Source organism: Protopterus annectens, chromosome 6.part0 (genome assembly GCF_019279795.1).
Source record: "Protopterus annectens isolate FY-2018-M chromosome 6.part0, PAN1.0, whole genome shotgun sequence".
Classification (NCBI taxonomy): domain Eukaryota; kingdom Metazoa; phylum Chordata; order Ceratodontiformes; family Protopteridae; genus Protopterus; species Protopterus annectens.
In genome coordinates this window covers 1,734,189,712-1,734,214,152 of record NC_056737.1, presented here as the reverse complement: position 1 = coordinate 1,734,214,152, position 24,441 = coordinate 1,734,189,712, and the positions used below count along the sequence as shown (strand labels likewise).

At 40.6% G+C, this 24,441-nt stretch overlaps 1 protein-coding gene across 1 annotated transcript in view; it reads left to right on the top strand.

The window, feature by feature from the left end:
- Positions 1-24,441, top strand: part of ZSWIM2 (zinc finger SWIM-type containing 2) — a 1,244,853-nt gene that overhangs the window by 555,038 nt on the left and 665,374 nt on the right. The window contains exon 4 of the mRNA XM_044075126.1: positions 11,062-11,281. Coding sequence (XP_043931061.1) covers positions 11,062-11,281 — 220 coding nt within the window. The remainder of the gene's footprint in view (positions 1-11,061; positions 11,282-24,441) is intronic.

Here is a 24,441-nt window from a genome sequence, read left to right as displayed (position 1 = left end):
TCTTTCTTGTTATAGACTCCCTTAGCTTGGCAATATCCCTTTCTACTTTCTATTGCCTGAGTCATTGTGCTACAAGTTTTGTGCTCTAGAGATATTATCAAAAGTTGCTTAACAGCAGTCTTTCGAAACTCATGCATACTATTGAGGTAAGCCCTTATTTTCTGTTTAGTATTCTACAATTTCCCTCTTCTTGTTCTGTGAGATTCTCCCTGTTCTGCAGTACTTCAACCTTTGTCAGGCCCTTTAAATAATTCTTGTTACTTCGTAACCATATCTATTTTTCTTTTATTTCCACCTAATTTTAAACTCCACCAATTGTATCCTGTTTTCTAATAACTCTAGAATAATTTTCACTACCCATTCTTTAAATTCCTCTCTTTTCAATAAATAGGTGGCATAGCGCCAGTGTGTCATTTTTATTTCATTACCCTGGATTTTTATTGCAGTTATTATTAACACGTTATTTGAAATAGTTATTGGATGCAAATCAAAACTTTCAATAAAATGCACATGTTCCTGTGAAATATAAATTCTGTCTAGCTCAGTCCAGTTTTTGTATCTTGGGGGAATAATACGTAAATTCAGTCCAAAAACTCCTACTACTGGATTTGTATATTCCATGCCAAATATTTTCATAAATTTCTTCAAAAATCCATCTTCTTTTGTTATATTTACCCTTCTGCCCCCCCCCCGAGAAACATCTGCACTACTGCAAATCAACTTCCAGACCCCACCTATAAGTAATATTCCCTGCTGAAAGCTGATTATTTCTTCCAGAATTTTCATAAACTCCATTATAGCAGTTTTAGGTGGAATATAAATACATGCCAGTATAATCCTCCTCCCTTGCCAGTAGCCCCTTAGTTCTAGAAATTTACCATTATTATCTTTTTTACCCTCTTCTATCACTATTTGAACTCTTCTTGCAATTAATATAAGTTCTCCCCTTTTCCTTTGTCCCAGATATTCCGCTGAATAACTGTCCTGAAAACATTTCTCTACCAAATTCGCATGGTCAGTTCTTTCCAAATATGTCTCCTGTAGCATAGCTATTTGAACTCTACATTTTTAATATAGTTCACTACTCTTTTTTTCTGTATATACATGTGTGAGACCATTAACATTTAAAGATAATATAGAAAGTGTTGCTGTTATGTTAAGAAGTTGTTATTCCTACCTGTTATGTGTAATTACATATATGCACTAATGTTTGGCAGGTTGATCTTTTATACAGTTGTTTCTTGTCATATCTGTGTAACATCTTCCAAAACTTTTTATTTTAGTGAAAGCCCTCAAAAAACAAACCCCCCGAACATTCCTAAAATGTATTAACTTAATACTAACACACAAAACTATGTACATCGTCAAATATTGACATTTAACCCTCCTAATAGGAACAGTTATCCCAGGCTGACAGCCACACTTACAGACTTGGATTAACCTATAAGGAGGATTATTCATGCTAAGGTGCACTGTACATCCTGTGCTTCTACTAAGTGCTGTCTGTTTTGTTTTATCTTTATAGCACTCTCAGCTAGGAAAACACGTGAATGCTTTCAGAAACCATTACCTCCTAGCAATTGAAAGAAAAGTATATATTTTTTGCTCCTTATCAGATTTTCTCCATGGAGATATAAGAACCAGATACACAGTTGCCTGTACATTTGTTTGCTAGAGGAAAACTTTTTATTATATTCAGTGTTATTTTTATTTATTTGCTTCCCTTTAAAACTTATCACTAGATCAAGCCAAGAGCTTTAATTCAGTCATTCCCCTATGCAAGAGTACGAAAAAACATGTACATTTTTCTTGAATTACATTCGTTTGACCAGGCTTTTCTTCTTTTTTTATATTACAGCACCTACATTTCTTAAAACTGAACAAGGAGAAAGAAGGAAGAAGAAAAAAAAAACAGGGACACCTGTTTACTTTAGTATACATATTACACTCGAAAATAACTGAAAAGGCTTAACTTTATAGTATGAAGATCATGTCTTGCATAATAAAAATACTACTGTTAACAATAAAAATTTTGCTTACAGTTAACTTTTTCCTTCCTCTTCCCCTGGCCAAAATGTTCTTCTAAACATTAATGACTTGAATTTGATTTGGAGTTCCCTACAAGTTTAGCGGAGTCAAAAAAAGTCCAATATTTCCAGGTTTTCTTGTTCTGTCATGATTCACAAATATAATCAATGCTTTGTGATCCCACATTTATTTGTAAATTTCTGAGTTGCTGGTTTTCTTCAGTCTCTGCTTCATTTCCAATGTACTCACAGTTCTTCTAGTCAAGTCTTGTGTTTTTTTTTTCTGCTCTCAAGCATTTTCCTTTGAAACATTGGAAAAGGTTTCACTGGCACAGTCTCTCTATGGGCTTTATTACCAGAAGAACAAAAAGCAAACTCTCCTTCTGTTTCATAGCTCACTTTTTGTTGGACATACTTTTGAATCTGATGTTGTCAATCTTCATTCATTCTTGACTGATGGGTTCAGTTCCGATCCTTCTCAACTGACTTCGCCATTATACAAAGCTTGTTCCAGCCAAAAACTCTCTAGCTAATGCTCTACCCTTACTGCCTATCTTCCCATTACCTCAGATCTCATTTGCCACATAGAAAATTGGATGCATCAGCTGATGCTCTCAGCTAAGTGCCAAAAATGTTCTTCTTGTTCTGGTTATAATAGTTGAAGACTCTTTAATTCCTTACTGGTTAGTGTCGATTGATACTTTTTTCAAGTCAGTGACACCGTTTGAAGTTTTTTTACCCCTTTTTTCCTTACGCTAATTCTCTTTTACCACTGTTGGTAACAGGCCTCTTCTTCCCTCTTACCGTTGGTAATCATTGATGCCATCATTGGTATTTTTCTTGTGCTTCTCTTTCTTTTCCCTTACCCGTTTGGGTATTCTTCATATACCATAGTTGATATAGCCTTTAAAAAACAAAATCTCTCTCTATATAAATATATGTATATATATATATATATATATATATATATATATGATCTCCTCTTATAACTTTTCTTTCCCCCCTTTTCTACAAGTGAGTGAGTGTGTGTGTGTGTGTGTGTGTGTGTGTGTGTGTGTGTGTGTGTGTGTATGTGTGATGTGTCATTAACTGGATGACATGTCAGAAAAACAAAAGGAATCTCCGAGTTTAAACAATGTAAGAACATGTGCAGAAAGATGCCAAATTCTGATGGGCATCTTTCTTGCGTCTACTGTCTAGGTGTCCCTCACTTGGAAATTCCTTGTAATATCTGTAAGGGCTTTAGCACCCAAACTCTTGCAGAGAGATGAAATAAATTGATTCTGAAAGGTTTGTTAAAGTGTCCTTTTGGTGAAGCTCTATCTGAGGTGGAGACTTCAAAATCTCCTAAGTCTGAGGTAGAAAAACAGAGCCATTCAGTACCGTCTTCCCTGAAGGTACACGACACAAAATCTCAAAAATCCCAGGTTCAGATAGTCTCTTTGGAAGTTAAGGCAAATATACCTAAAATGTTACTATCTTCTGCTCTGGCACCGAAGACAAAATCAGCATCTGTGCCGACAACTACTGAACCAACTCAGACCATTTCGGCACCAACCATGACTTCAACGCTGACGACCTCACCAGCACTGGCAATAGTTACATCTACCCATTCAGTTCCATCTTCTCCTTCCATACAATAGACCATGATGCCGAAGGTCGATGTTCTAAATTTTCCCCATACTAGATATTCCCCGTCAATAGACTCCTTTTTGGGTCAGCAGCCGAGTCCTTTTGTGGACAGACCAGAGTCCCCTTCCGGAATGTCAAGCTGTTCCACCAAGAGTCTCTCAGAAGTGGATGTAGTCATATTAGTGGACCAGCTTTTAGCAGCCAGAGGACTTCCTGTACCCTCAAAGATCTCTCTCCCTTCCGGTGCTGAGGCCTGGCCTACTCTCCCAGGATTCCTACATAATTTCCTCCTTCAACCTCCTCCCAGGTCTTGGAGTCCATTGCTTCGATGCTTCTGGTGCCAACTGCCTCGGTGCAGACAGCGGATCTTACCTCAGTGCCAGGGTCTGCTCTGTAGTCTTAGGCTCCTTCGGAACTGTCACACCCACGGAACTGAGGTTTGGCTGCTGGTTATGAGATCCTTAGATTGGTTCCAATTGTTTCTTCGGTGCCGTCTGTGGCTCTTGGGAACATGCCAGTTTCAAGCCCTCTCTCCGCTCCTACTTTGGGAAGTGGCTCTTTGGACGGGGTGTGGCCCAGGTTCTGAGGTTGTCTTTCTCAGTTTTGGGCTTCCCATCCATCTTTGGTTGGGCCTGCCTTCCAGATTATGGAGAGAGCTTTAGCCCCAGCAGGCTCCCAGTTGGTTCCATCCCCATCGGAGTGCCATATTTTTGATCTCTCTAGTTCGCAGCTGACACAATCTACTACATCTAAAGAGTGGGCACAAGAGCTGCAACATACCCTAGTTCAGTGCCCCCCCTTTTGCTGTCCTCCTCAGAACTTCTCCATGAGCAGTCACTCCGTATGAGAATGTGCAAGAGGAAGCACCTAGATTCTTCAGAAGAATCAGTCCCTGAGGATACAGATTATGATGAAGAGGAAGGGTCCCCACAGTCACCCTCTGAAGATGTCTCCTTTGGAGACATCCTGGAAATATTAAAACAGAGGGGTGATTGAAAGACCTCAAATCCATCCTCTGATGAATCTGTTTTCTTGCAAGCTTTTTGTGCTCATCCATCTACTTCTTGTGTGACCCACACCCGCTGACAAAGTAATCAAATTGATCATTCAGTGAGCATGGGAGGCTCCTGACACCATAGAACATATTCCCTGGAGACTGGATAAGATTCTTTCAACCCCAGAAGATCAGCCCCATTGGTCTAAGGGTCTAGCAGTGGATGCCATGTTGGTGGCAGTGGCCACTAAAAAGGAACTCACCGAAGAGAGTTCAACTGTCCATCCTTCTGACCGAGAGTCATAGACGAGGGACAGATTTGGGTCTTTGCTTCAACGACCTTCGCTATTCAGTTCTTGAACTTTTTGGCACACTTCACTAGACTCCAGAGGGATCTGATAACCGAGCTTTCAGACACCCTAGCAGGAGCAGTATCTGATGAGGTTTGAGATAAGGTTACCTCTCAGCTTGCCACCCTGGAGTTGATCTCAATTTCGTCTATGTGGCTTATTGCGCATACAGCTGAAGGGACATCCAGAGTAGTGGGTTCAGGCATTGCCATTTGGCGCCATGCCTGGATGCGCTTGTGTAATTTTGCTGACTCCTTTAAGTCTTCCTTTGTCAGTGCTCCTGTTGATGCTACTTCATTCTTTGGCCCAAAAGTTAGAGACATGTTAGCCAGGTGTGAAAAGGATGGGAACACCCTTTCTGCTGTAGGCGCGAGTTTTTCTACTCCACAATGACCTTACTCCAGGAATCAGAGGAGTGGAAATATTTGGGTCAAGAAGACTCAAGGGCCTTTTTGGGAAACATGTGGCAATTATTCCCCCCAAGGCAGAGGGGGAAATCTTATGGAAGACACCCCTCCCATGGCAGAGGGGGTCCACGTAACCAGGGCTCCAGAGATTCCTTTTCTGGACAACCCTACCAGTGCTTCTGAGCAGTGGCCCAATTGTTTACCTGTGGAAGCAGTCGGGGAAGATTTTCTCTGCACCATTCAGCCTGGCTCACAGTAACATCGGCTTCCTGGGTGCAGACAATACTGCATTCCCTTCAATCTTTTCCCCAAACCCCAAAGGTTAATCCCCAATGTTCCACACAGTCAGAGGGATCTAGCAGCACTAGAAGTTCAAAATCTGCTTCAAAAAAGAGTCATCCACGCAGTCCCACCAGACCAGATAGGATCTGGATTCTACTCAAGATTCTTTTTAGTGCCAAAAAAGACAGGGGGACTACTGGAGGCCAATCGTGGATGTCAGTCTATTGAACAAATTTGTGCAACAGACAAAATTCTGGATGGTCACTGTTTAGTCTGTCCTTCTCTTTCTATAGAAGGACAATTGGATGTGCTCTGTAGATCTTCAGGATGCGTATTACCACATAAAGATGGACAAGCGCTCCAGAAGATATCTCTGCTTCCGGCTAGGAGCCAGTCATTACCAGTTTCGAGCACTGCCCTTCAGCCTCACCACAGCCCCCAGGGTGTTCACCAAATGGATGGCAGTTGTAGCAGTTCATTTGAGACTAAAGGGATTCTGTGTGTTTCCATATCTAGATGACTGGCTCATCACCGCCCCCTCAAGGCATCTACTGCTTTGCACAATAGACTTTGTTCTACATCTTGCTAAAACTTTAGGCATTTCAGTCAACAAAGAAAAATCACAACTGTCTACAACACAGGATCTGGAATTTATTGGTGCAAGACTAAATACAATATCCTTTGTGGCCTCCCTTCCTCATCACAGGTTGTTAAAGCTAAGATCACAACTACAAATGATCCTCTCCCAAAACAAAGTTCCTGTTCATCTGGTACTACAACTTCTTGGATCCATGGAAGCAACAATAACATTAGTACCATAATTCCCCCTCGCGGGGAGTCCCTGAGAGATGCACTTCTTCACAATTGGCCCCCAGGACTTCTATATGCCTTTCCCCCAATTCCACTAATTCCCCGGTTTCTGAGGAAAGCCCAATAGTTGAGAAGCAAAGTGATTCTCATTGCACTTTACTGGCCCAGTCAAGTCTGGTTTCCTTTTCTTTGGCCTCACCTGGTTCACCACCTGTGGACTCTGGTTCCAACTCCAGACCTGCTGTCTCACCCTCAGGGCTTGGAGCATCCCAACCTTCAACATCTCAATCTGATGGCTTGGTTTCTCCAATTCCAGTAATTGCCAGGCAGAACAACTTGTCCTCTTCAGTGCAGAAGATAATTTTGGCTTCCCATAAACCATCCACCAGGAAAATGTACCTAAACAAATAGAAAAGATTCTCAATTTGGACATGTAAAAACGGTATTCATCCTTTCTTGGCACCAGTTAAGAAGGTCCTGGATTACTTAGCCACCTTATTTCAATTGGGAGCCTCAATGTCTACAATTAAGGTTCATCTAGCTGCCATTTTTAATTTTCATAACTGTTTTGATGATCATTCATTGATGTCTCATTGTCTGTGCAAACTTTTTCTTAAAGGCACTCATCATTTAAAACCCCTTTTCAAAGATCCAGTAGTGCCTTGGGATTTGACTTTAATCTTACATTGCCTAGTTCATCAGCCCTTCGAGCCAGCAGCCGCTTGTGACCTCAAGTTTTTATCTTGGAAGACCCTCTTTCTAGTAGCTATCATGTCTGCTAGGAGGATTTCAGAGTTACAGGCTTTGTGTGTGAATCATCCATATATCATCTTCCACAAAGAAAGAGTATCACTCAGAACCAAGCCCTCCTTCCTTCCTAAAGTGGTATCAGAGTCCAATATCAACCACACCATACACTTACCAGTCTTCTTTCCAAATATTTCAAACAAAGGAGAGTGCTACTTGCATTTGTTGGATGTTCACAGACAATTACGTTTTTGCCTGGACAGAACAAAATCCTCTAGAAAATCAGATCAACTATTTCTATCCTTTTCAGGTACCAGATTGGGCAAACTGGTATCAAAGGTCACCTTGTCAAACTGATTAAGAGACTGCATTACCTTTATATACAATCAGAATAAACTCAAACTACCAACAAAAGTTAGAGCTCATTCTACAAGATCTGTTTCCACTTCAGAGGTCTTCCATTCCACAGCTTCTGTGGAAGACATATGCTGGCCTACCCCACATACCTTTAACACTCATTACAAATTAGACATGGTCTCCAGGGCTCTGTGGTGCTCAGGAATATTCTTCCATTGGGCCGCCCAGGATCTAAAGTAGCTGGGGACTCTGTCCCATCAGTCAAGAAAGAATGAAGATTGACAACATCAGATAAAGAAGTTATATTCTTACCATAATGTTCCATCTGTGCTGTCGATCTTCATTCATTCTTGACATCCCACCCTCTTACCCCTCCTAGAGACTCCTGGAGGTTCGGAACTAGTCCTGGGATTTTATAAGGTTGTTCCTCAGACAGGATTTCCATATTTTCTTAACTGATAGGCAAACTCTATCTGAGGTAATGGGAAGAGAGGTAATATGAGTAGAGCCTTAGCTTGAGAATTTTTGGCTGGCGCGAACTTTGTATAATGGCCGAGTCTGTTCCGAGCGATCGGAACCAAACCCATCAGTCAAGAAGGAATGAAGATCAACAACACAGATGGAAAGTTATGCTAAGAACGTCTTTATTTCCTCCTTAGCATGTTCTGCATCAAAAAATGATTTTGACCCTTCAAGAAAGAATATTCTGAAAATAGCTGGATACTGCAGCTTAAATATCACTCCACATTCCATGATTAGTGGAATAAATTTGTTTCTCTTCTGCCTGGTGTTTAGTGATTAATCATTTTCCACAAACATTCTACTGTCTCCCACTTTTAGTACTTTGTCCTTCTGCCACAGTTTTGTCAGAATCAACCTTTTCTGCTGATAGGATTGCATCTTTATTATTAAAGGTCTAGGTTGCTTTCTCATGGCCTGGTTTGGAGCATACACACGATGTGCCCTTTCAATTAATAACTCTTGCTGTGGAATACCATTCCAGTTGCTTATTTGTGCTTTCATAAAATGAATAAAGTCTGTTCCTTGTAGCTTCTCTGGTTTGTTTGTTTGTGTCTTTCGGCTTTTCCAGGTTAGGGGTCGCCACAGCGGAACTCCGGTCCGCTAATGATTGGCAGTAGATTTTCACGTGCTGGCTTGCCGGGCCTAACGCACAACCTTCAATGAAGGAACGCCCATTCACGCATGTCGACACACAGAAGACGCTCTAACTGAGAATCGAACGGGCAACGTCTAACTGTGAGGCGACAACGCTACCGCAGCACCACCACAGCAGTAGCTTCTCTGGTACAGCAGAAAATCTCATATTTCCCTACATTCTCTGTCTTCTAATTCTATTATTTTTTGAAACATCTCTTCTTGAGTAGTCTGATATTCAGCCAGGCATTTCTTCATTTTGACCTCTGGTTTTTGCAGTTTTATCACCTCATCTGAATATCTGTTTAAAGCTTCTTTCATTTTTTGCAGTCTTTTGCTATTTGAGTTGATATATCCTTTTAGTTTTTCATTTATTTTAATCAGCTCTGAGTACATTTGACATTTTTTCCTTTATGTTACTGGAAGTCATGTCTTGTACCAAAGCTGGGGTTGCACTGCTTTTTGGCGAACAACTGCATAATTCTTTTCAGTAGGTGGTTTCTCTTCATCTTTTGTGATTGATTTTCTTTCAGGTTCTCTACATTTCTTTTTTGATGGCATCCAGGCAGTGCACTTAGTAGCCAGTTATTGAAATTTGTCCAAAAAGACAAGTTCACTGGCTCTGTTTTCTGAGTTTCTGTACTCACACTGGGAGAGCTGAAATTAAGCTGTTACTCATTGTGCAGTCATCTTGAAAGTCTGAATAAACAGTTTTCATATTGAGAGTTGACTGTTTTAATTTAATCACTACTGCTTTACTTCTTTTTTTAACAACTTTATTAACATTGTACATTGTGTAGTGACATTACACATTCAATTATAAAACAGAAAACAGACCATTAGAATATTTTTCTTTCTATACATTATACAGAATTTGATTTTTGTCTTACCAATTGTTCAATTTAAAATTACATGGATTGTTCAAGTCGTGCCTTTCTTGACACAGCTCTCCTCCTGAACATTTTTCTGTATGTGTTTTTTCCACAGATTCTATTTATTTCTATGTGGTTTACTCCTTCCCTTTTCTAAATATCCCACCTCCTGTTCTTTTATCCCCTTTACAACGTTCAACAATTCTGTTGCTTTTGATTTTCATTTCCTGGTAGTTACTTTTTTTGGCCGCTGACATTAAACTGAGTAGAGCCTTACCATGTCTTCGGAACAGTTTCTGTATACCCCTCCAAAGAATCATTTCCTTAGTTAAAATAATTTTCTCCCCTAACATTTCTGACAAAGTACCTTGTAGGGAATTTTTAAAAATTCATCAGCTCATTACATTCCTAAAAAACATTTTTCCAGGTACCCATCTCTTTCACATTACTCCTCCAGCAATTTCTATCTTCCTGTGGAAAAATTCTCTGAAGTCTGATTGTGATATAAAAATACCTGTGCAAACACTTCCATGCAAAAATCACAAACCTTCAATGTTGTTACATACTTAGGAGGCATACAATTAACCTCCCATTGATTCTTTGTGAAGTGCCTTTTCATTTTCATTTCATTCTTTTTAGCTTCTGATTTTGTTCTTATTGCTACAATGCATTTTTTGTATGTCCTACTAATTATCCCTTTTTTACTGCAGCTTCTGTTCTTGACTCATCCCTAAACACAACCAGGACCGGGCTTTCATTTAATATTCTCCTGGCCTGTTCTGTATGCCTATACTCTGTTATCAGTCCCTAGAAGGGAGGCAGTCTCCAGCTAGTAGTCTGCCCACTCTCCCTTGCCTATTTTCTGAGTCCTTACTTAGAATCATCCTTATTGGTAAAATCTCTTTTCTCCATTCCTATATTGGCTTAGTTCTCAAAATATTTTCTGTACTTTGTACATATAATATTCTGTGTAGTTGTTACTGTTCCCTATAAGTGCCTGCATGCAAAACCCTACTCTCACCTTATTTTAGTGAACTCTTGCCCTGTTGTAACATCATTTCTTTCCAGTTTGATTTGTAATCTTCTGCTTGTGTTATGTATATAAGGCTAAAGCCCAAGTGGGCCTAAATCTTCTGAGAAGGTAGCATTACGAAGTGCTAAGGATTTTGTACAATAAAGAAATTCAGTAAAGACATTTAATGACAAAAAAAAACAAGAACTTTTTAAGACAGATTTCTTGTTTTTTAATTTTGGGATGCTGCCCTATTTCTTTGTTGGCCTTCATTTATAGAGTTTAGAAAAGTAATGACTAAACAACATGGGCCTTATTTGCTTTATTTTGTATGTATTTGTGTTTGCTTGGCTACCCTTGACTTTACATAACACATATTTAACTGAAATTTATGGAAATTCTTTCTTTGTGTTAAGATGCTTTTCAGCTTGGTCTTGTGGAACGAGAAATCAATGAGTTACTCAGAGGTCTACATCAAATTAAGACACCACGTCCCCAAGCAAGTACCCCTTCTGTGAAAGTGACAACTTCAGATGGGGGTAGTAAAAAAAAACAGAAGGAAATTGATACTGATGATATCTGTCCTATATGTCAGGAGGAGCTACTGAAGAAAAGACTGCCTGTGACATATTGCAGGTAAACTTTTTTTTCTCTTTTCACATTTTTTGACATCACTCACAGGTTTAACTTATAAGTGTACTTCTTAACTTACGACAACTGTTCCTGCAGCAGTACATCATAATTTCAGGGTTTACCACCAGCAAAGCTGTGTCAGTTCCAGACATTTGTTTTCAATAGTTGTATGATCCCTGTGTGATTGCCTAACACCAATACTGGCTCTGATGTCAGTACATGTGTGGTCTCCAGATAAACCGGATTAGCATACAATCAACACAGTTCTTGCTGCTTTAAAACAATTATGCTTCATTTCTGCTTTTGCAATGCATTACTAGGCTTTATTCCTTGTTGTTTTCAATAAATGCAACTTCTTCATTGAATCTTTTTCATCTTTCATCCAGTGTTCTTTTCATGAGTAATGCTTACCTCATTCCCCTTTTCGACAAATGCTTTTGTGACAAGAGAAATTACAAGGGCAGGCTTTCACTTCAAATGCTTACTTTGTCTGTATAGTCTTGGTAAGCAATTGAGTAGATAACATTTTTTTCTGATTTTGAGAGGAAAGAGAATGCCACTTTAGTTGTAGAATAAATGCTTCATGAGTTTGTTAGATAATACTCATGGACCTTTCATCGTAAAAATACTGATGTGATGTTGTCCTATCCCACTGTCATTCTTAACTGGTTGGGTTTTCCTACTCGCCCTAATACAAAGCTTGAGGTATTCCACTAGCTCGTGGCTAAACCCTATCCCATGATGCTCTATGAGAGTTCCCCAGATCTCGTTTGCCGCTAAACAAACTGGCTCTGGCTAAGTAGTTTCTTTTTCTGTCTTATCTTTAAAAAATTAATACAATTTTTTCAATCATTGTATGTAGCTAATTGTTATTAAGAAAACTATCTGTGTTCCGCTCCCTTTTTACTGTTGTTTTGCTGTGGCTGTCTCTTATTCCATTAGGCCTTTCTTACCCTATCCCAGCTTTAATTTTTAGAAAGCGCATTTTAGTTAGAGGGGTTTCTTCCTGTCAGAATAGGCTAGTTCATTTAACTTAGAGAACTGCCTTAGTCCGTTTAAATTAGAGGGCTTTTCCCTTTTGCCCCCCTTGTCTTTTCCTCTATAAATAATCAGGGCTAGCTCATTTAAGTTAGAGAGCTGCCTCTGTCTCCTTTCTGTGTGTTTTTTGCTGATCGTTGTTGTTAAAAAAAAGTGTTTAAAAATTGAGTAGTATACTTACAACTTTCTGTAGAGTAGTTAGCTGTTTTTTGCTGTTGTAGTTGCTACTAGTCATGTCTTCTAAGGAAACCAAACCCTCTGGGTTTAAGAAATGTGTAAAATGCAGTAAAAAAATGTCCGAAACTGATGCACATACCATTTGTGTCTACTGCTCGGAGCAGTTCATCTTCAGGAGTCCTTTGCTATCTGCCACCCCTTTAGTCACAGGATTCTATTAGAAAGAAAGAATGAGCTCATCCTAAGAGGCTTGCTGAAGACCCCCTTTTCAGAAGCAATTGAAGAAGGTCAAGGTCCTTCAAAGTCCAGTCAATCCCCTGCTTCAAAATCTGACAAGTTGGGGAAAAGGTCCTTTTCTTCCAGCACTCAATTGGAGCCTTCAAAAAAATTGACTAAAGTTTCTTCTTTGGACCCGAAGGCTGTTAGGCCAGAGAAATCTTCTACCTCAGCACCTTCATTATCAGTGCCGATGGAATTTCAGGTGCAGAGCCAGTCCCCTGAACTGGAATTGGTATCTCCCACTTTAAGATCTCTGTTGCTACAGTCTTCCAGATCTCCTGCTCCCTCCACTCAATCCTCCAGGAGCTTGTCCGATGATGATGTGGATTGTGTAGTGCAGAGACTTTTGTGGACACCGGCACTTCCCAAACTCTTGTCGGATCCAACCCAGGGGCTTCGGAACTGACAAAACATACCCTGTCACTGTCGATTCCTCCTCTGATCCGATCTCAGACTTTGGAGCCAGACTGTCCAAAACTGATCGTAGTGGAACCGTTGGAACCAAGACCTATCTCAGGATCTTCAGTTTTGACTACTGCTCCAGGATCTTCGGTTCCATCTGAACTCAAGGAGTCAAGTATCGCTCTCCAGTTGGGTCCAGGGAGGACAGTCGGATCTGACAGCTTTCGGAACCAAACTTGCCTCTCGGGGCTTTAGCACGGGTGAGCTTGGCTCCTATCTCAGCTTTGGAGCTGACCCCCTTGGGGAAGTCTCCTTGGACCAGGGGCAGGGGGCTTTTGAGGTAATGAGAGTGCTGTCTCCACAGGCAGGTCCAAGCTTAGGTCAGGACATTCTTCCCCCAAAGGCACCAGTGTCTGTCTCAGCATCACTGCATCCAAGTGGCAACCTAAGGCTTCAGGATACCCCATCAGGACACCCCCTCTCTTCCGAAACCTCTCCAGAATACCCTTTTGAAGAGATCCCTCAAAAGAGACTATGTAAGAGGCAGCATCTAGACTCCCCAGAGGAGTCCATCACTTCAGATACAGACCTTGATGATCCAGAAGGGTCCCCATGGTTGCCCTTTGAGGATTTCTCCTTTGCAGACATCCTGGATATACTAAAACAGAGAATTGGCTGGAAGTTCATCAGACTTTCTAAGGGGGAGTGTGTATACCTGAAGGCTTTTGGTTCTCATCCTTCCGCCACTTGGGTGTCTCCGCCTTTTGACGAGCTAATGCAATTAGTTAGTTGAAAGGTATGGGAGTCTCCAGACTCAGTGGAACCTGTTCCTTGGAGGCCAAATAAATTCATTACCTCACCTTCAGATAAGGAGTTTCCTACTAAAGGTGTTCTAGTAGATGCTATGGTGGTGGCAGCAGCCACCAAAAAGGAACTTTCAGAGAAGTCCTCTTCTGTCCATCCACCGAACGAAGAGTCCCATATGATGGGCAGATATGGAAAGCGCATCTTCTCTTCAGCAACTTTTGCACTCAGATCGCTGAATTATCTGATTCACTTTACTAGGCTTCAGAGAGATCTCCTGAAAGACCTAGGAGATACCCTCCAAGGTTCACTAGCTGAAGGAGTATCAGACAAGGTTTTCTCTCAACTCTCCATCTTAACCTCAGTGGTCAGCTCCTCCATGAGTCTCATTTCTTATGCAGCTGATGGAGTGAGCAGGGCAGAGGGTTCAGAAATTTCCTTAAGGAGACATTCCTGGATGCACTTGTGTGATTTTGCAGAACCTTTTAAATCTTTTGTTAGAGTCCCTTTCGATGACTTGTCCTTGCTCAGGCTCAAAGACAAAGACACACTAACCAGGTGTGAACACAAAGGAAAGACTCTCTGCCGTTGAAGTCTGTTTTTCTCTTCCTACCAGACCTTATCCAAAAGGTCAGAAAGGGAAAAATGTGGTTTCGAAAATCCCAGAGAGTTTTCCAGGACACACATGGTGATTCTTCCCCCAGGGGCAGAGGGAGAAGTGGTAATGGAAGATGCTGACCACTCAGCAGAGGGGGGGGGGGGGCGCAAAACCAGGGTGACAGGGAATCCTTCCTTGGTAAGCCCTTTCAGCACTCCTGAAAGGAGGCCCACCTGTCCATTTCTGGAGGCAGTCGGGGTCACTTATCTTTGTACCCAAAAGCCTGGCTATCAATAACAAAAGACAAGTGGGTACAAAGTATTGTATCCAGAGGTTACTCCATGCCCTTTTCGTTCCCAGTCCCAAACACAAAAAATATCCTGGACGTTCCACCCAGTCAAAGGGATTTGGCAACTCTAGGAATACAAAAGTTGCTAGACAAAAGTGTCATCCAAGCAGTCCCCGCAGCCCAAATAGGATCTGGAACTTACTCAAGGTTCTTTTTAATTCCAAAGAAAACGGGACAGGAGACCCATCCTGGATCTTAGCAAATTAAAGAAATCAGTGAGAAGATCAAAGTTCTGGATGGTAAAACTGCAGTCAATACTCCCCTTTCTGGGACAAGCGATTGGATGTGCTCTGTAGACCTCCAGGATGCGTACTACCATATAAAAATGGACAGGACATCCAGGAGTCATTTGTGTTTTCAGCTGGGAGTCAGTCACTACCAGTTCCGAGTTCTGCCCTTTGGCCTCACTACAGCCCCCAGAGTGTTCACCAAGTGTATGGCAGTAGTAGCGGCTCACTTGAGAAGCCTAGGATTCTGAGTGTTTCCATACCTGGACAACAGGCTCCTAACCACCACCACTGAGCATCTACAATCCAGAGCGAGAGACACGACTTTACATCTCTGCTCTCACTTAGGAATCACAATAAACTATGAAAAATCTGCCTTGTTGCCATCTCAGCATATCATTTTTATAGGAGCAGGTCTAGACACAACAAATATGATGGCAAAACTCCCCTCTGAAAGAGTTCAAGTCCTACAATGTCAAGTTCTAAACCTTCTTTCCAAAAGAAAAGTACAAATAAGAACAATCCTCAATGTATTGGGAACCATGGCAGCTGCAATTGCTCTGATTCCATTGGCACATCTGCACATGAGAATACTTCAGTGGCTACTCTTCACTTAATGGTCCATTCAGGAACTACCCATGTCCCACCAAATTTTGATAATGGAATCCTTCAAGAAAGACCTTCATTGGTGGCTTTACTCCAGTCATGTAACATTAGGTTGTCCATTTCTCCCTCCCCAGCTTTTAGCCACTGTGATCACGGACGCTTCCCATATAGGGGGGCATTATCTGGGAAGGACAGCTGAAGGCACTTGGCAGGATCACGAGGCCCATTTGTACATCAGTGTTATAGAGATGAGAGCAGTGTTTTTAGCATTGCAAGTATTCCAGGACTCTTTTCCGCTATGGACTATTGCAGTACAGACAATATGTCAGTTATATGGTATATAAACAAACAAGGAGGAACCAGATCTTACCCCCTTTGTTGGGAGGCCCTGAGAGTATGGCACTGGGCAACCTCCTCCCAACGCTTTCTGGTAGCAACACACATCACGGGCAAATCTAGTGTGATTGCAGACAAACCCAGCAGAGTGATTCTGATGCCTCATGAGTAGTCCCACAAACAGGAAGTGGCAGAAGAGATTTTCTGCAAGTGGGGTAAGCCTTGCTGCAACCTTTTTGCCACGTCCATGAATGCCAAATGCAGCAGCTACTTTCCCCTGATCCCCCCTCCGGGGGAGTCATCGAGGGATGCACTTGTTCATGATTGGCCCTCAGGTCTCCTCTATGCCTTTCCTCCTTTTCCCTTGATTCCAAAGGTTCTTCAGAAAGCCATTCACTTGGGAGGGAACTTAATACTTGTTGCCCCATACTGACCTCATCAAATCTGGTTCCCATTCCTGTGGCCTCATCTCCAGAAGGAGCCATGGATTCTGGACCTAGTTCCAGACCTCCTGACTCATGCATCAGGTACTCTCCACCCCTCCCTTTAAACCCTCACGTTGACAGCTTGGCTGCTCTGATTCCAACCGTAGCCAGGCTCCCTAGCCTTTCTACATCAGTAAAGCATATTTTGATCTCGTCCCATAAAACTTCGACAAGAAAGTTATATAAAAACAAATGGAAATGATTCTCTTCATGGGCCTTGAATAATCACATTGACCCCTTCTCTGCCCCAGTAGCTTCTATTCTTGAATTACTGGCAAAACTGTTTAATGAAGGGACCGCTGCAGCTACTATTCGGGTACAGTTGGCTGCCATATCTAATTTTCATTTGGGATACTCAGGCCCTAACGTCATGTCCCACAGACTTTGCAAAGCCTTTCTGAAAGGTACTCTTTTATTAGGACCACCAATTAAGGTCCCTCCGCCGCCATGGGACTTACATCTTTTTATCATGTTTGATCCTTCCTCCTTTTGAGCCGGCATCATCCTGCAGCCTCAAGTATCTTACTTGGAAAATTATTCTCTTGATAGCTGTTACCTCTGCAAGAAGAGTTTCGGAGCTGCAAGGGGCTAAAGCCCTCCTACATGCTTTTCCACAAAGATATAGTATCTCTACGAATGAACCCATCCTTTTTACCCAAAGTATGCTCAGAATTTAACCTGATGCATCCTCAAGTATCTTACTTGGAAAATTATTCTCTTGATAGCTGTTACCTCTGCAAGAAGAGTTTCAGAGCTGCAAGGGCTAAAGCCCTCCTACATGCTTTTCCACAAAGATATAGTATCTCTACGAATGAACCCATCCTTTTTACCCAAAGTATGCTCAGAATTTAACCTGAATCAGTCCATAGAACTGCCCAAATTATGGCAACAAAGCAGAATATACACTGCACCAACTGGATGCACATAGGCAATTACGTTTCTACTTACAAAGAACAAGGGATTTCAAAAAATCTGACCAATTATTTCTATCCTTTTCAGAATAAAAAAAGGGTGTTCCTGTGTCAAAAGTCACACTTTCCAAGTGGCTATCAAACTGTATTACCTTTGCTTACCAATCTAAACACAAAGACCTTTCCCATAAAGTGAAAGATCATGCTACAAGAACCATTGCAACCTCTTCTGCCTTTAGGGAGACGCTACCTATTGACACCATTTGTGCTGCAGCAACATGGGCAAGGCCTTATACCTTTATCATTCATTGCAAAGTGGATTTGCCCTCCAGGAACAGGGCCTCTTTTGGGTCCACTGTTCTGAAGAATATTTTCCTTTGAGCCACCCAAGAAAGATGGTGCTAGAGATGCTGTCCCAACCAGTTAAGAATGAAGGCGAGATAGGACAACATCACATAAAGAAGTTATGTATTCACCATAACATTCCACATGTGTTGTCTATCTCACCTTCATTCTTACATCCCACCCTCCTGCCCCCAGGCTTTTGCTCCCGGAGGACCGAGCTGGTGGAAATTGACTATTAATGTCCATGACCTTCTTCATTGCTCTGTCACTTATTCAGTTACTTTTATTTAGCTATATCTGCAAACAAAATCTGGGGAACTCTCATAGTGCATCACGAGATAGGATTTAGCCACGAGCTAGTGGAAGACCTCAAGCTTTGTATTAGGCAGAGTTGGAACCAATCCAACCAGTTAAGAAAGAAGGTGAGATGGACAACACACGTGGAATGTTATGGTGAGTACATAACTTATTTTTTTTATCAGAAAATAAAACAGACTGCAACTTATAAATTTTACAAGAAAACATAACATTTTTCTGCTCCAGTTCAAAGAAAGTCACTAGAAGCAGCAATAACAAAAAAATCATAATGGCTGTCACTCGAATCTACCACTCACCTCTTCTCCATAATTCCAGGTAAAAAGAAATTCTAAAATCACATCACTTGCATAGACAAGCTGATTCTGCATATTATTTCAAATGGTTACTCAGTGGAATTTGTACAGCTTCCTATATTTCTTCTAGTCTTACAAATGCCAGATTATCAGCTGAACACAGCTGTAGAGCTAGTCTTGGATTATACCAGAGCAATAGCTCTATCTGCAGCCTCTCTCAACCCAAAGTTGGCAAAGTTGGATGCACCCCCCCCACACACACACACACAGACAAAAAAAAATTACTCAAGAAGCCATGATGTGTGATGTCACCCTCATCTTATTAAATGAATCCAGGTGCCACACACACACCCATCGACAGCTACAAATCATGCCCGTAAAAGCTTGGGCCAATAGCAGCCACCACCTTCACACCGTCCTAGTTATGTTTTTATATTATATCTCATGACAAGAGAAAACAATGCCTTTCCAGGTTTTCATAATCCCAAAATGACAAACCTTGGAGAACAGTTCCAGATCTATCTAGTCTCAATCAATTAATAGCATGAAAAAAGTTCAAAATGATAGCTTATACATCACACTTCTTCTTACTACTTTGGACTTGGAAGATATTTTCCTACGCATTAAGTTCAGGCCATCTTGGAGAACTTATCTTCATTTTCAAGTGTCAATCTTGCACTTTCACTTTGCGGCTTTTCTGTTTGGTTTAGCTATAGCCCTAGCAGTATCGACAAAATGTTTGTTTCCAATGCTTGCCTATTTAAGATCACATGATATTTCCCCAGTATTTTTGCATCATCATTGTCATCATATGCCACTGATAGTGGGTTTACTTCAGGAGGTGTATATAATCATAAGTGGCAAAATCACTCCTTTTCCGTAACAGACTATGACATTCTTAGGGGCAGTTTGAGATCAAAAATAGAGATATTTTTTTTCTCCCTCAGGACAAAAACAATGAAATAGCTATTTTTATGCTGCAGATGTTATGCTTTCCATTTTGTTTTTACTATACTGATACGCCTGATAAACATGAAGAGATAACTTGGCCAAGTGTACTGACTCCTACCACTGTTGTGGCTTGTGGTATGTCAGAACCTAGGGAATATAATTGCCTTACTGTGGAGAAGTGACATCCCCTGTCAGATGAGGGCCATATCCCAGTTCCTGTGGATCAACTATATTTATGGCAGCTGGTTGAGGAGAAGGTGGATCATCAAGTAGTCCTGCATGGAATCACTCTTGCAGATGTCTACAGATTTGCTGGAGCAGGGGGCCCCAACCATTGGTCTGCCAAAGAGAGAGATGACCCCTACCATTACCTATCCAGAACTATCAGCTGCCACTGGCTGTTGATAGGCTGTCCTGCACATTGTTCTGGCACACAAATTTTGTCTCTTGACATGCTCCCCTACCTGATGTACCCCAATCTTATTGCTTCTTGCCCCATACCTTATGTATGGTCCAGTAATCCTAGTAATCATTTGTCCACCTTCTGCACTTATGTGCCCATCCCTTGTGTGTAGAAGGCTACCCCATTTGTCTGTCTGCTGCTGCAAATGATCCTTCTCCCAATTTTCTTCCCTATTTTGTCCTTGAGTACCTTTATGTACATTCCTTCTCTTCTCAGAAAGAAAGTGGGGCTGTATCCCCCCAGAAATTCCCTTCCTTCCCATTTGCACTCCTTTATGTGTTCCCCTCAAGTGCTTCCCTTTACTTGCTCTTCTCATTTTCATACTATCCTATGCACCCTTTTTCATCCCATTGCTATGCTAATAGTTGTGCACATTTTCTTTTGGCCACCTCAGACTGTAACCATGTGATATACAGTGTCTGGTAGGATATGCCACTTCTAATTCCCATATTCCCAGTATTGTAGCTGTCATGCCACAATACTTCCAGGCACACTACTGTGACTTATTGTTGTCTAGTCTGCTCTACTCACTTGCTTTCTGCATAATCTGAATTATTTGGTACAGCTTCTTGTATTTATCAGTGTTAATTACTATATGTAGGCTGAACATGGGGATTTGCTAATTATCATTAAGATATACTTATGAAATTAGTCTTAACTGAACTGTGCTATCTCACTTTTTAGCACAGACATTACTCATTTGTGCAGAAAAGCTCTGTGAATGCCACCTATGATTAGATTATACTTGGTACATAGTGAAGCAGTTGCAATGTTGATAGATAACCAGTTTACAGACATGTTAACAGAAGCATTCTGCATTATTTGCCTAATTAATATATATTTAAAACAGTATTTGGTTCATATTGACGTGATAGTTGATAAACAGTAAACACTTCCCAGATTAGAGAGAAGAGGTACCTTGATCTATTTGCACCTTTACTTGTGACATATGCATATAATAACCATTTTACAGACTAAAGAGAAGTGTTTAGCTCTAGTAACATATGTATATACTTACAAAAAGATATTGCACTTTGGCTGGGTATCTTCTTTACCTGAAAGTTGATGCCTTTAATTAGAAAGTGTAGACAATGGTGGTGTACCAAGAAAAATATCACCTGTGTTGAAATTAACCTTTATCTGAGACGCAGTTGCAACTATACACTTGTTTGAGGTGGTTTAGTATTTTTTTTTCTGAATTTAAGTAATTAGTTTCTTTCCTTATATTAGTAAGCAGATTATTCCAATTGACAGGACCAGGGATTGTACAGCTTTTGTCATTTATTCTTTGATGAAATGGCATAGGCACCGGAAGCTGTTGAAGACTGGGGGGGGGGGGCACTTAGTGATCTAAAAAGGGCAATTTTTTATAACTATTTACTACCACAACATAGGTTCACTTGGAGGACATTTTAAGCTTAGCCAATTCCCTTTTGGTGCTTGAATTAACATTTTCTGATTGGTCTTACCTATCCCATGGCTGATAATTGTATATTAGCCCTAGTGAGAATAACTGTGATCATACCATAGATAATTTGAGGTGACCCAAAGTTTCACGTTTATCAACACATTGCACATATTTTTGCTTTACTTGCACCTACAAGTGCAACACCTTGTCACAGTCACAGTCATAGTCCTTGTGTTCTTGTCCAAATGACTGATGAGATTACTCCAGTATATTCAGTTACACCACTGGCCTGGTTCAGCACCCCTACCATTTTACTAGAAGTCTAGAATGGTTACTGCTACAAAACTCACAGGTGAAAATACTGTATAATAGCAATGGCGGTAATGTGATGCTTCAGGGCTGCACAACATACAGTAGTTTATGAAAAAGCAAAGCAATGAAACTGGAAGTAAACCGACATACCTAATGTTTACATGCTGCTGTTTCATTGCTGTATTGCCAAAATGCCAACCAGTTCTGTTTCAAATAGCCTCCTGACTAAAACCTATGCTATAAACCCAAACTCCTTGTATTCTCTGTCAACTAATTACAGCAAATAACAGCAGACAGTAATGCAATGAACCAACACTCGTCCAAAATATGCACAGAGTGAGACAAGGGTTGTCACCTTTCCAATTCCAAATAACAAATGTGGGACATTTCTTAATGAACCGTGATCGGGACAACCAACATCCTTTGCCAACAGACTTAGTTGTTTCACTTAATTACCAACATATGCTCCACGAGTCATTTATTCTATTTTATAGTATATCAAAAAGGTCCTGATCCCTCCCCCCACAAAAAAAATGAGCAAAACATTTTAAGAAAGGCATTTGCCTCTTAAAAACTTCAGGACATTTCCCGTTATGTTTTCTCGCATGGCTGTCACTTCTGCAGAAATATGGGAACTCCTGTGAAACGAGGGAAGAAAAAGGTGTTAATCCAAGAATTAAAGACATGCTTACACTTCAGAAAGCTAAAGTGTTGTAAAGTAGCTGCAATATTCTGATGAAGCTATATCCGCTTAAGAAGTATACCAGCTCTGCTCAGATTAATTAAAAACAGAAGTGCTGTAAGTCTAAATACATCTAATCATCATTTATGTGTTCAGATTGTATACATCATGATCACACAGTGAGCCGCAGCTCAGTTATCATCTACTTACCAAACTGTAAAGCCAGTATGTCCCATAAATTACAAAAAAACCTACGACAACAAACTTTCGGAAATTCCCTTAACCTGTGTCGAACACTTAACTACTTAACTCTTTTGGAGTACCAGCAGCTTCAGAAAATAACAACGGAGCACCATCAGCTTCAGATGAAACGGAACACCAGCAGCTTCAGAAAATAAAGTAAACAGAGCCTTAAGCTTACCTGTGGGTGTTGCCTTAAGTAAATGGAGCAGCCTTATGCCTGTGGGTGATGAGTGTTAACACACACACCGGAGAAGCTTCAGTAATTCAGTAAATAAAGTAAATGGAATGGAGCCTTAGTGTTGAATCTAGCAGCAATCAGGCGCACTTTTGTGTTTAAATTCAATGCATGCGTGTGTCCTCTGTGTGTTGTTACAGGTCTTGCAGCTGTAAAAGTGTGTGTGGGGGGTGCTCCACCCCCCTCGCCCTATGGTTCCGGCACCTATGTGAAACGGAAGTCTGCAGAGTGAAAAAGTATCACCAAATATGTTTTTGAGAATGTATGGAAAAGGGTGTTAGGTGTTAACTTTCAGTTGTTTTTAAGGGAAGGGCAGTACCTTTCATAAATAAGTTTTTGAGTAAAGGTAGAGAGTAGTAGAGTGGCCAATGCTGTAACAGGGAGCCTTTTATCCTTTTGTAGAGTACTGAAGTATTCGCAATGTGGGAACAAGTGGATACATATGTAGATACTGTTATTTGAATGATGTGGATGTTAAGTGACGAACTGAGTGTCACTACAGGGAATGTGTAATGCAATCAGAGAACTAGTATGTTAATAGCTGGGGCTTGTCTTGCTTGTGAGGTAAGATAGTTGTCAGTGGCATAAGATCCTTTGAGTTGGGCATTGACCTTCCTATTACCTCTGCATGAGTTTTGAAGGTAAAGGTTGGATCCAAGATGAGGCTTTGGAATCTATACTGCAGGACTTGTGTTACCTGAGTATTTTTCTTATTAGTTGTGGTTAACTGGGGACTAATTATTAACTATTGCATGTTGCCAAATAACATTATGTCTGTTTTGCTTGTATTTAGTGAAAGTTTATTGATTTTGAATGACTAGCAATTATTATTGAAGTCATTTTGGAGTTCTGTTTTTCTGAGTGCCAAGGAGGGTCCATTTCATTGCTGTATTATATTGTCTGTATAAAGTGTGATATCTGCCAGGTAACATTCATATATATAATGAAAAGCAGTAGGTTTTATCATATTGCGCTGAGATATACTAGTTGTGAATATACTTTCCTCTGTGGTATTTTGAGCTGCCTGAACCTTGACTGTTCTGGTTGAGGTCAATGAAATACCATTTGCTAGCAACCTTTCTCCATACCTATGAAGATGTTCTCAGTTTATTTTGTTTTATTTATGTGATGATTGTTAACTAGATAAGTGGACTGATCAGAATGCTTTTCGGCCATTACCAAGGCCAAATAGGCTAATACAAAAAAACATTAATTTACAGAGTTATGTATTAGAGCAGCATATGCATACAATATGTAGAAAATTAGGAATAGTTACATCAAACAAACAGCTCAACAGTGTTTAGTATTGGTTTGTATGTAAAAAGAGTAGCATACACATGTACAAAAGAGAATTCAGACTTTACAAAATGTGAATGCAGAGATGAAATAGCACATGAAAAGTAAAATATTTTATGAACAAAAGTGTGCCATTGTAAAGTCCATATATGGTCTTAAAAATGTTAATTTTCCTGAGAAGAGTTCTGAGAGAGCTCACATATTTAATTACCTATTTCTGTACCCAGTGCTGTTCCCTGAAGGAGCCAGAAAAGCTATTTTCTCATTTTAATATGAAACAAACTACATACTACAGTTGTAGCTGATAAAGTTTATGCCACACACTTCAGTTCTGGTTGCAGGTGCAGTACAAAATGCATTGAAGACCGACTGGGATATACTGATTGCTCCCCCCTAACACTTTGC